Consider the following 11,342-nt stretch of genomic DNA (forward strand, 5'->3'; position numbering starts at 1 on the left):
TGGAACTCTGGCTGGTTTATACTGTACAGAGGGTGGAAGTGTACCTTCGGGACACGAAAGATTAGAGGATCACCTTTTAGGCCGGATCCTCGTCTCACAGACTCTAGGATCTTCCTTTTTATAAATAGCGGTTCTCCATCGGCGATTGCCGTGGAACACTCTGCAGACCTCGTCGTCTTACACGCGCCGACGCAGTCTCCGATACCAGGGTTCGGACGCGTCAACAGAAGCGCAACCCTTCCCGTTCGCCAGCTCCACCGCGCGATCTACCATATACCAATCATACCGAAACTTAACATTGCACGTTTAACCCTAGCGAGAGAAAACAATATCTTCGTCCCCTAAACAGAAACACCGCCTCGGAAGTACAAAAAAATCATAAATACATTCGACGCATCCGCGATGCGAGTTAGCATCGTTTAGGCCCTAAGATGCGAGTCACGAGAAGGAATATTCTCAAATCACGTAAGAAGTCGGAGATCTATTCCGAGCTGCACGGATCGTGACAGGTCATCCGGCTGGCCGAGTCGCGCGCATCCCGTACTTTCTTCGCATCGGACCATCGACGACGCATCTCTCAGAGAATATTCCTCCCGACCACCCCCGCCAAGTGATCACGAAACGAAGAGTCGGCAAGAAGTGCAGCACAGCATACGCACACGCAGACACCCATCGACTCCCACGCAAACCACGCTGATCACGAGACCCATACTTCTCCCAACGCGGCGGAGTATCGCCTCGAGGACTACGCGGTCGAAGACGACGTCCGCGAGCGTTGAGTTCGCTACGCGTGCGGGTGCGCGTGCGGATGTGGATGCGTGGACAGTGTCAGGCCTGTGGAGGATGGGGTGGACGTGGGCGGTGGTCCGGCGGCGGTTACGGGGGTTGCGGACAGGTGGTGACCGAAGAACGTTGGCCCGGTCGGAGGATAAGGTGGCGCGGCCGGGTGATAATAGCCTGGTGGGGGCGGGGGCACGGGCGGCGGATGATGGACGTGGGCATGGGGATGCGGATGCGTGTGCGGCAGAGGATGCTGATGGGGATGGGTGGCGAACAGGAACGCGGGAGCGTAAGGCGGCGGGTGTGGCGGCGTGGTCGGCACCGTGGGGCTGTTCACGTCGAGGCCAGGGTTCTGCTTCTTCCATTTGGTTCGCCGGTTCTGGAACCAGATCTTGACCTGCGTCTCCGTCAGCGAGAGGGACAGGGCTAGGTTCAGGCGCTCGCAAACGGACAGGTATCTGGTGGTCTTGAACTTGTTCTCCAGAGCGACCAGCTGCTCGTAAGTGAACGCGGTCCTGGCTCTCCTGGGCTTGCCGCCCGTGCTGCCGCCGCCGCTGCTGCCGTTCTGACCGCTCTGGCTCTGACTCTGGCAACCTTGAGCCTGCACGCTGCTGGACGACGAAGACGACGACGATGATTGTCTCTTCTTGCAGTTCGACGACTGCACGTTGCTCGCCGCCGCGCCGTTCTCCCGGTCCGCGCTAGAGGACTCCGGATCCGTCACCCTCATCTCCACGTCCTCGTCTTCTTCCTCCTCCTCGGGGTCCTCGTCCATGTCCTCCATCCCCGTGTCCGGCGTACCCTCCTCGTCCTCCTGGCCGCTGCCACAGGCGAACTCGCCCCGCGAGTCACCATCTGCAAGCAGTAACGAGACCAGAGATCAGCGGGGACGTCTCGACAAGGAAGATTATCGGGAAAGGAAAGCGATACGGTGTTGTGTGACGAAAATTGATTACGCCAGCGGATAAAATTGCGCGGCGGGTGTCCGGTTACTTATAACGGCACGGTAACCGGAGTAAGGCCGCTGTTTCACACCCCGTTTCACGAGACGCGGAGGAACACGCGCCCCGCGCATGTGGGAGGGTGCGGCGCCGAGCCGAGCCGAGCGGAATGGACCATTTGCGGCCCAACGCGGTGGAAAAGTGCGTCGGCTGCGGCGCATTCGCGGATTAGGTCCTTTGGAAATCTGGCCAAACGCGCGGAGGATGCTTCGATATTATTGTCGTCGGTTTACGAGATAGAATTGGAGATGCATCGCGAACGGTACTGCAAGTGCTAGGCAAGCCATGTTAGAATGTTATTTCGTAAAATACGATTAAATATATGATAGCTCAAATGCAGCTAAAAGTTTGCTGCCTGTTGCATCAATACAGGTTTAATTCTGGGACAATGCACCGCTGGCTTAAGAATCTGTCTGATCAGTCAAGTACTCAATCTACTTGAGCCTCGAACGCTCCAGATAAAAGCAGTCACTCATTTATTTCTCCCACATTGGTCAGTATTTAAATCTTTGTTACCTATATTTGTTTCTGCTATTACCGAAAATCCATATGTAGGATAAAAATGTCCAGAAATTGTCACTGACTACACTTAAGTATCCATATTATGCAGTCTTGCTAGAACTATCATGAGTAGACCTCTACGAACTTATAAGACGCCTGAATCAAAATAGAAAAATGACTGCAACTAGAATTACGTCGCTTAGAACGTCGCAGAAAATGTTCATCCGTTCCGAAGATCGGCGGACAGCTGAAAAGCAATTTATCGCACACCAGACCCGCGGCAGACGTGCACTTTCGGTTTTCCGACGACCACGGTCCTCGGCGACGGTGTACGCGGAGCGAAGACATCGACGCGACCGTCCGACCGCGGCTACAAACGATTGAAACGTGGTGACCGGCGATCTGTACGCGTCCGGAGAGCGAGAGAGAGAGAGAGAGAGAGAGAGAGAGCGAGAGAGAGGGAGAGAGAAAGAGCGGCCAATCGTTCGCTCAATGAGAGAGGAGATTGGAGATTCAATCAGCACGCAGATGTCCCGGGGACAGATATTCCCTGGCTCCGGTCCGTGGAGGTTGGGGCGCCCCTGAGGGGGCAGGAGGCGGGGTGAGGTGGTGCTGGGGATAGGTTGCCGGATGGATAAAACCAGCGACAGAAAGAGACAGGTTATCGGGACGAGATTGAAAGAGACGGACAGAGAGAGGACATAGAGTATCGGTGCCGGGAGGATAGAGGAAGCCATAGGGGGTAGCGAAGGGAAAAGACAAGAGAGACGGAGAGCGACAGAAAGATAGAAGCAGAGAGAAAGAGAGGGAGAGAGAGTGAGCGAGAGAGAGAGAGAGAGACTTTATCCGAATTGCCGTGGCTCGTGGCCCATAGCCCGTAGCCGAGCACTGTGCCTGGGGCTTGGAAGTCCGTAGGGGGCGACGGATCGAGAAGGTTTACGCCGTAATGGGATTTGTATCTCGTTAACGCGCGATCGTTCTTGCCCCGACCGTACAGGCCGCGCCGACCGGCTGCCTTTCTCTTCTTCCACCTTCCGCCTTCCTCTTTCTTCCGAGCCCGGACCTCTCGGACATGACCGGCACACCTCCGCGAATTGATTGCTTCTAATTGAATTGCGTAATTTATATTGTTCCGCGCGGGCGACGCGACGCTTCGCCGACCACCGTTCCCGCATCAGTTTTCAGCGCCTATTTCGATCGCTATACACGTACGTCGAACTTCTATCTAGAACTGGCTAGAGCGAGGGTAAAATAAAAAAGAACGAAGCGGGCAACGATGGATTAGATACGGTTTAAAAAGTGTGAAGCTCATTTTTCAGGGATGAATGTTCTTTGGATAAACGCAAGGATGTGGAGAACTAATTAAGGCGGATATTGGTGTAGAACTGACTGTAGAACTTCACGAGGTTGGGAAAGGATTGCGCGAACAGTGATTAATAAGGTAGTAGAGCCGGTTACTGTGGACTAATTTATTTCCTTTCCTTCGGTATTCTTTTATTTTGCCTGCTTGCGAATAAAAATATTGAATATGTCTTGTTCGATAAATGTAACGCGAATTATTCCCGAAAACAAATCAACGGGAGAGCAGTTGACCCAACGGTAACCGGTTCCACTATTCTAATTCCTATACTTCGTGCAACAAGGAAACGAATCATCTTCTACTATAAATTGCACCGAGTTCAGAGAATAGGCCAAACCGCTCGTCTAGATTTTCGTCAAACCGATGAATAAACCTAACCGACCAGTGACAGGATCCAATGTCTGGACAGAGAGCCGGGACACATGGCCGGCAGAGGCGTCTCGCGCAATTAACTCGTGACGCGTTCGTAACGAGCCAGCTCTTATCGCGTTTGTCGAGGTTTTATGCCATCGGGCGTCCAGCATTTATCTCGCTTAGATCTTCTTCATTAAGCACGGGATCCGACGGGCTTCTATGCGAGCCAGTCGATCGAGGGTCCGACGGAAACCTCCCCTGGGACCCCGCTAAGGGTGCACCAGGGGACGCGGGATCGCCGGGGACACTTATTTATTTCGGTTTTGCTCATTAAGCGCAATGACAACGTTCGACGACGATCTGGGAATCGGTCGGCAAACAGACGTCGACGGAGCGTGCCAGCCGACTTGGATCGAAGCCGAGGAACGTTAATAGAGGGACGAATGATCGAGTGTCGTGGGATCGACGCGGATCCGCTGCAACGTAACCGAGAAAGATAAAGAGGCTCGGCCGCGAATGATGCCATCGTGATTGATTCAACGGGGACGGAAGCTCCTTCGAAAACTTGGCTGAGCAAATTGCTGGCTATCTTCGAGATAGCTTGCCGAGTTAATAACGTGTGCGAACCTTTAGGTGTTTGCAAAATGCGACACATTAGGAGGGATTAACGCACTTAGCTGGTTGTAACGTAATAACTAGCGGACGAGTCGAAATATCTCGGTTATCGAGTCAGACGCGGTTTAGTGTTCGGTAGCTCTAACGTTAAGCGAAGAGGAGTGTTCGATTAAACTCTGCCCTCCGAATTTTGTTTCAAATAAACGATAGCAATATCTCCGAATCGGTGGGATTAATAGATGACAATAGATTTGGCTCGAGGTGATTTAATCTCCGGAAATTCTGCCAAGGAACACACAATGTCCCCCATTGTGTCGCCATAACGCCAGCAATTGCCACATCGAGAAAGAACACGGGCCATCGAAGCCTTATCATTCGGTGCGGGATCCGCGGGACACCGGGCAATTATCATATTATTTCCGCGAGCGGGGAACAATGGTCCAGGAGCGTGCAATGGCAACGCCGTTTCGCCTAACGAGCGTCCGGCGATAGCATCGACCGTTTCGATAAGAAAAACGCCGGGGCTCGGAGAAGGATCCGGCGTTTAACGGTATCTCGTCGCGCTCGGTCCCGTGGTAATTACAATTTTTCCAGAAATCTAGCGGAAAATCCGGGGAGCTTTCGAAACGCGGGACCGACGCGGGAGAGCGGGGGCTTGAGTTTCTCGGGGAACGGTTCCGCGGGGGTGGGTTCCCGGCGCGGTCGAGCGAGAAGGCAGGATATCGTGGAGGGGGCCCGAGAGAGGGGGAGAGCGAGGCGCGACGACGAGGGAGAGAGAGAAGTCATTATGATGCAGAAGAGCCAATTTTCTGGGCGGCTTGGCGCGATGCGACGCGATACGCCGCGCGCGATGCTGCGCGATTATCATAACAACCGACGATATTATTCCGTCGGCGGATTTGCCGTTCGAGAGCTGAGGGGCCGGGGAGGGGGAGAACGACGGAGGACTCGTCGCTGCCAGCAGTCGAAACGGATTTCGCCGGTCGGGCTTCCCGGCTCTGATGCACTTTTAATGGGGAGATGGAAGATGGATGGCCGTGGAGTCGTGTAATCCCGATTTCATCGGCGATCGATCCCTCGACCACTGTCACCGGTCCTTTCCACCGTCTGGCCAGGGTTCCGATCGTCCGGCTCCGCGGACCTCGAAGAGATAACGCAGCGTCCTTCCTTCTTTTTTTTTCGGCCAGAAAGAGCGACAGTCGTCGGTTGATTTGGTTCGCGGCAGCCAGCGTCCCGTACCGGGATAAAGGGACGACAATGATGGGGTTCAAGGACTGGTTAACGCAGATTAGCGGAGCAATTTGTCACGCTCCGACAAACCACCCTCACGACCGCCCCCGCCGGCGAACCAACCCGCCCCACCGCGCTGCTGGCCCGACAGTGGCTCCTTCGTTCTGTTTCTACGTCGCTTCACAACCCTTCGCTCGATGCTTCTTCTTCTTCGTCCCGTCTTGTCTGCTTCCGCGACTTCTTCTTCTTCTTCTCAGGGGTTCCTCCACCAGCGAAGGACCTTATCGGCGACCAGGATATTCCCGCTCTCTTATCTGTCCGCCAGACTCCATTAAATTCGAAAGTCAACTGTGAAATTGGGATCCCGAGCACCCGGTCCGGGATTCGATCATCGCGCGCAGATAAGCTTTCCGCGGCAGATGGCCGGCTACGGATTTCGCGACCGGAATTTCGACGTACGAGCGACACTGGTCGGAGCGGGAATCGTTTTCTTCCGACTATGCGGTGTCCTCGGAATTTGCGTATCCTCGAGGCGGGTGCAGATGTCTAGGGATCTATTGATCCGTGTTCGGATCGAGCGGATTTTGGAGGGTTCGTAGTTTTGGCGCATCCTGTACTAAGCGAACGAGCTACGTGGCTCAGAAAATTTTAGTTGGCGCTTCTGTTGGAAGTAAGAGAGAACGGTAGTTGGATATAGTTCTTTCCCAATGCAGCAGATTTTTAGAAATGTGCAGATAAAAGTGCTGTGAATAGGCCGCAGATTTTTATGCACTCTCAGCGCGTGCGAGTTTGTAAAATACAAAGGAACATGGGTGTTAATTGCTTCTTGAAATATTTTCGTGTCAGTCTGACTATGGAAAATGTTCTACTAGACGAAAGAAATGTTTTATATACCTACGATTATTCTAAAGTAATTTACACAGTTGTGGATTTGTTGAATGATCCATGATCTAAGAAAGAGTGTCATTATTGATGAGTGTCATGAAAGTACATTGAAGCGTTTGAACATGGTTCGAATAATAGAGGTTCCATCGCTAATTCTTACAACTGACAATTAACAAACAGGTACGTACACAAGGAACATGTAAAACAACGACGTTCTCTGCATTTATCAGCGAGGATTGTCCAAAGTAGAAATTTGACGATCCATCATCCGATCCAACAAAACAAAACCACCGTGTTCCTTCCACCGGTTAGCAGCGCCTGAATCGTTGGCCCTAAACGATTGAAACCAAACCACAAAGCGCAGTTACCTCGACGGCGAAGCCCCTGACAAAGCTGATCCTAATTTTTCTGTTGTAGCTGCGTGACCAAGATGTCGACGAGCGAACGGACAGTCGTTCGCGGAACGGAACGGAAGCCGGGACGTCAGGTTCTCGTTTCTTTTGGTGGAGAAAGACGCGGCGCGACGCGGGGTCGCTAATTAAAACGTTCAACCAGAGAGAGAAGAAGAAAGAGAGAGAGAGAGAGAGAGAGGGAGTGAATAAGAAAGAGAGAGCGACAGCGACGTGTACCGGCGCAGCGTTTAAGCAGATCAGAGGCCGTTGCGAGTGGCCCTCGAGCTTGCAAAAGCGGACCCTCTCGTCCCCGTGTCCTCTGTAACGCCGTCTACATCATCGCTTTTGTAGGAATCCCCTAACAAACGCAAATAACTCCGAAATCGCGGGTAGATCGTGGAACGGGAGGCGATCCTTGCGACCCGTCTAAACTTAGAACGAGGAAGAAGAAGAAGAAGCGAGAGAGAGAGGGGGGGAGAGGGGTGGCGGGCGAGAAGGAGGATCGACGGGACGCGAAAAAATATCGTTCAAGATCACGGGACCTCGGAGAGGCCCATATGGCGGCCCGATCCCGTCCAAAGAAAAAGACAGGGACCATGTTTTGGCGGCCGGTTACGACGTCGGAAGACTTCGCGAAGCAAGCAGGAAGCAATAAAGATGCGTGCCACGGGTTTTGGCAAGAACAAGCCCGAGGATTAGAGGATTTAGCGGACCAGAGCCAGAGATAGAGAGAGAGAGAGACGTGGAGAGATAAATAGATAGAGAGAAAAGGAGACGGAACAGTTTCCGAACAGCGTATTCTAAGAGATTAATCGAACGTTGCTGCGAGATCGACGACGATTACTCGATTACGCTGCTGCTTCTGCTGGCGTCTCGCGAAATTGGCAGACAAGGAGTGCCATCTTCGCGTACGTCACACTAGCTTGGATACCGGCGGACTATTAAAAGAGGTTGTTAACGGATGGTTCGTGAAACTTTGTTCTAGGAACGTTTGCCGGCGCGATCCGTTTTCGTGACTCATCGGATCTGAAGCGCAACACGATTCGCATGAGACCCGCGTGAGAATGCAGTCCGAGGGTTGCTGTTTCCGTCGAGCACAATGTATCTGGCCAATTAAACCAGGAAACCTAAGCTTTCTCGCATAAGTCGTGTTCGTTCTCGTTGCCTCCAAGACTAAAATAATACTATTTGCATGTGGCTTTAATCATCGATTATTGAAATTCTTGATTTCGTGGTTCGAATGAAAAATATTTTGCTTTGGACAATCATATTCATTGCAATTTTTGTAGATTTCTCACATAATCTCTGACACTTCATTGCATTCATAACTGCATATGGTTCTCCTGAAATATATAATGCGGCTCTAAATGATACGAACAGGCAGCACTGCATCTTAAAATATATTGGGAGAAGTTACTGCAAAAATCTAACGTCAACAGAATGCAAACGTTTCAATTGCGGCAATACGGCACGACTTGTAGTATGATGTAACAAGTATCTATGGATTAGCAGACTATCTTAAACAGTTAATCCGCATCTCAACGCGAACGTCACCTAAAAATTAGGACGGCGTGCTATCCGACAGGAGATTGATCGAGCTAACACCTAGCACACGAAACTGGGAGCTCATTCGGCCACGTTTAGCATGTCTGCACCTGCTCGGCAGGCTTTGCAGACACGGGTCCCATGGGCAAGGGATTCGGATACGCTCAATCAGCATTAAAGCGAAAGGGGTCCACGTGAACAACCAATTCTGCTCGCGAAAGTGGACAGTTATGGTGTTTTACGATATCCGGCTCTTACGTCTTGCGAGATAAATAAGGCGCGAGCCGCGAGCAAGGTGATGGAACTGCACCGTCGCCAGGAGTTGCATGGACAACTCACTGGTCAGAAATTTTGCCACGTTCATCGACGTAACGAACCCCTTGACTGCGTAGACGATTCGAGAAGTTTGATTCGCAAGGGGAGGGGAAAATAGCCTGTAATTCACAACACGAGGCCAATCAATTTCACTGATAAAGCCGTAGATATCGCTCTTCTCAGAGATAGACAGCTAAGACCGAAGGCATCCGATAACGGCTATCCTCCCCTAATCTCGTCTCGCGTACCATATATCTCGGCGCTCGTCCGATTCACTATTCGATCGTCGCGCTTCGAATTCGATCGCTCGGCAGTCAAGGGGTTAATCGCCGGAAGCTGTGATCGGGAAACGATTAGGTCAGTCGGAATCACCTTCGTGGACGCTATCGGCCCGCCGATGCCGGCGATGCTGGACGGTACTGTGCACGACCCGTCCGCCGGTGAACTTGTTCGGATCGAGGATATTCTCGACGGAGAAGGCGAGACACCTCTTCTTGGCTTGCACGGTGCTGGCGGTGGTGGTGATGCTGCTGGTCGCGGTTCCGGTGGTTCGTGCCGCATTACCGGAAGTGCACACGGTCATTACGGTGGAGGCGGCCGCGGCCGCGGCTGCGGCGTGCGCGGATATATACACGGGAGTCCCGTGGCCAGTCGGCTGGCCACCGCTCTGAACACAGGAGAAAGGGTGCACGCCGCGGCTCGCGAAAGGGTTCAGGAACTGTTCGGACCCGGTGCCCCTCGAGGAGGGCGCGGTGAGGTCCACAGGACTGCTGGGGTTGCTCTCGTCGACTTCGTCGCGGCAGACGTCGACCTCGACGTCCTCGTCCTCCTGGTAATTCCCGTTCCGACTGCCCGGGTGCACTTCCTCCTCCTCCTCCTCCTGCTCCTCCTCGTCCTCCTCGTCTTCGACGTTTCTTCTCGGCGTGACATTCCTCTCGGCGTCGTCCTCTTCCTCCTCGTCCTGCTCCTCCTCCTCCTCGATCTCCGCGTCGACCTGCTTCTCCCGCAGCCCGGTCTGCGAGTCCATCTCGTGGAACTGATCCTTGTCCATGGCACGCAGGATCGGAGAGGTCGGGGACGAATGCTGCTGCTGCTGCTGTTGTTGTTGTTGTTGCTGCTGCTGGCGCACGCTGTCGTACCGCACAAAAGGCTCGCCCGTGCGTACGTGGAGCAACACGTGCCTCCTTTCTTGAGGCGGCAACGGCAGCCCCGCACGCATCTCCGATTCCTCCCGCGGTAGAACGACCGGCCCTAAGGGCGACACGGTCCTGCCTTCCTGCATCCTCCACATAACAGCCCCGGGCTCTGTCTTTACCTAACTTCGCGAAGCCTCATTCCCGAAAACCGAAACGCACTGTCCCACCCCTCCCCGTCGCACCGATGTCCACGATCCCCGGTCAGTAAGGTTCCATTCTCGGGCTACATCACGGACACTTCGGCACTCTATGATCGATCATCGCACTGCTGTCGGAATCCTGGGAAGCACAACCGAGTCGTCCAACGGGCACCGACGGTCGACGCAGCGCCGAGCAGTCGACTGGCGTTCACGAAAGTCGCTACAATGCCGGGTTCCGTTCACTGAACCGGTCGGACACACTGGGACAACAAACAGAGCCGTTCACCGGGTCAAGAGAGATCAGCGTGGTCGCGCGATTAGCAGTGTCTTTGGTAGACAGACGCGGCGGCGCGCGTCCCGTAAAACCTGCTCTCGGGACCTCCACGTAGAGCCATGGTGGCTGAATAGGTGGTATATCGGCGTATTATTAGTATCGAGGAGCCGACGTACGACCGTAGTCACAGCGGAAAACGGTGGTGGGCGAACGGCTGGGTGGGAGCGAGGGGAACGCCCACTCGAGGCGTGGCCTGGCACGACCCGCTTACCAGGAACCTCCGGCCGCGGCGCGCTGGGCGTGGCCTCCCGATTCTCGCCGGGGGTTGCGCGCACACACGTGCTACCCTCTTGTCCGTGGCGCGCGCGGACGTACACGATCACGAAGATGCACCCAGACAGAGGGAGCGGGCTGAATGGACGGGCACGAACACGAAACGGAGCCGCGTGCAGACGTTTCGCGGCCCCACGAGCGAGCTTTCGCCAGATACTCGGGTATGTACACACAGAGTCTACCTTTTCCTCCCTCTGCTCGACTCCGAGCGGTCCACCCCCGCCTGCCTTCCACTCGCCACCCCTCCCCCGGCCGGTTAAAGTGGTTTGTCTTTGATTTAACCACCACCGCCGCCACCGACGCAGCCGACGCAGCCGCCGCCGTTTCCGCCGCCGTCGATGGAGGAACGGTTTTCCCTCCACGCACGTTGCCATCGTTCAACGGTATAGCCGAGAGGATGTGTGGAAGAGCCGCACGCTCA

At 54.0% G+C, this 11,342-nt stretch overlaps 1 protein-coding gene across 1 annotated transcript; it reads right to left on the bottom strand.

Annotated features, from left to right (window-relative positions):
- Positions 1 to 428: 428 nt before the first annotated feature.
- Positions 429 to 10,269, bottom strand: LOC144467564 (uncharacterized). The gene is made up of 2 exons (XM_078176422.1): positions 9,351 to 10,269; positions 429 to 1,635 (listed from the first exon to the last, which is right to left on the bottom strand). The coding sequence occupies exons 1-2, from the start codon at positions 10,267 to 10,269 to the stop codon at positions 785 to 787; spliced, it is 1,770 nt and encodes a 589-aa protein (XP_078032548.1). The 3' UTR covers positions 429 to 784.
- Between the last annotated feature and the right edge of the window lie 1,073 nt (positions 10,270 to 11,342).

This window comes from Augochlora pura, chromosome 3, assembly GCF_028453695.1.
Source record: "Augochlora pura isolate Apur16 chromosome 3, APUR_v2.2.1, whole genome shotgun sequence".
Classification (NCBI taxonomy): Eukaryota; Metazoa; Arthropoda; class Insecta; order Hymenoptera; family Halictidae; genus Augochlora; species Augochlora pura.

Excerpts from the sequence above, each read along its gene's own strand:
- LOC144467564 (XM_078176422.1), bottom strand. The coding sequence starts at position 10,269 with ATGTGGAGGATGCAGGAAGGCAGGACCGTGTCGCCCTTAGGGCCGGTC. Across the intron at positions 1,636-9,350 it reads GGCCGATAGCGTCCACGAAG|ATGGTGACTCGCGGGGCGAG; the intron begins GTGATTCCGACT and ends TACTGCTTGCAG.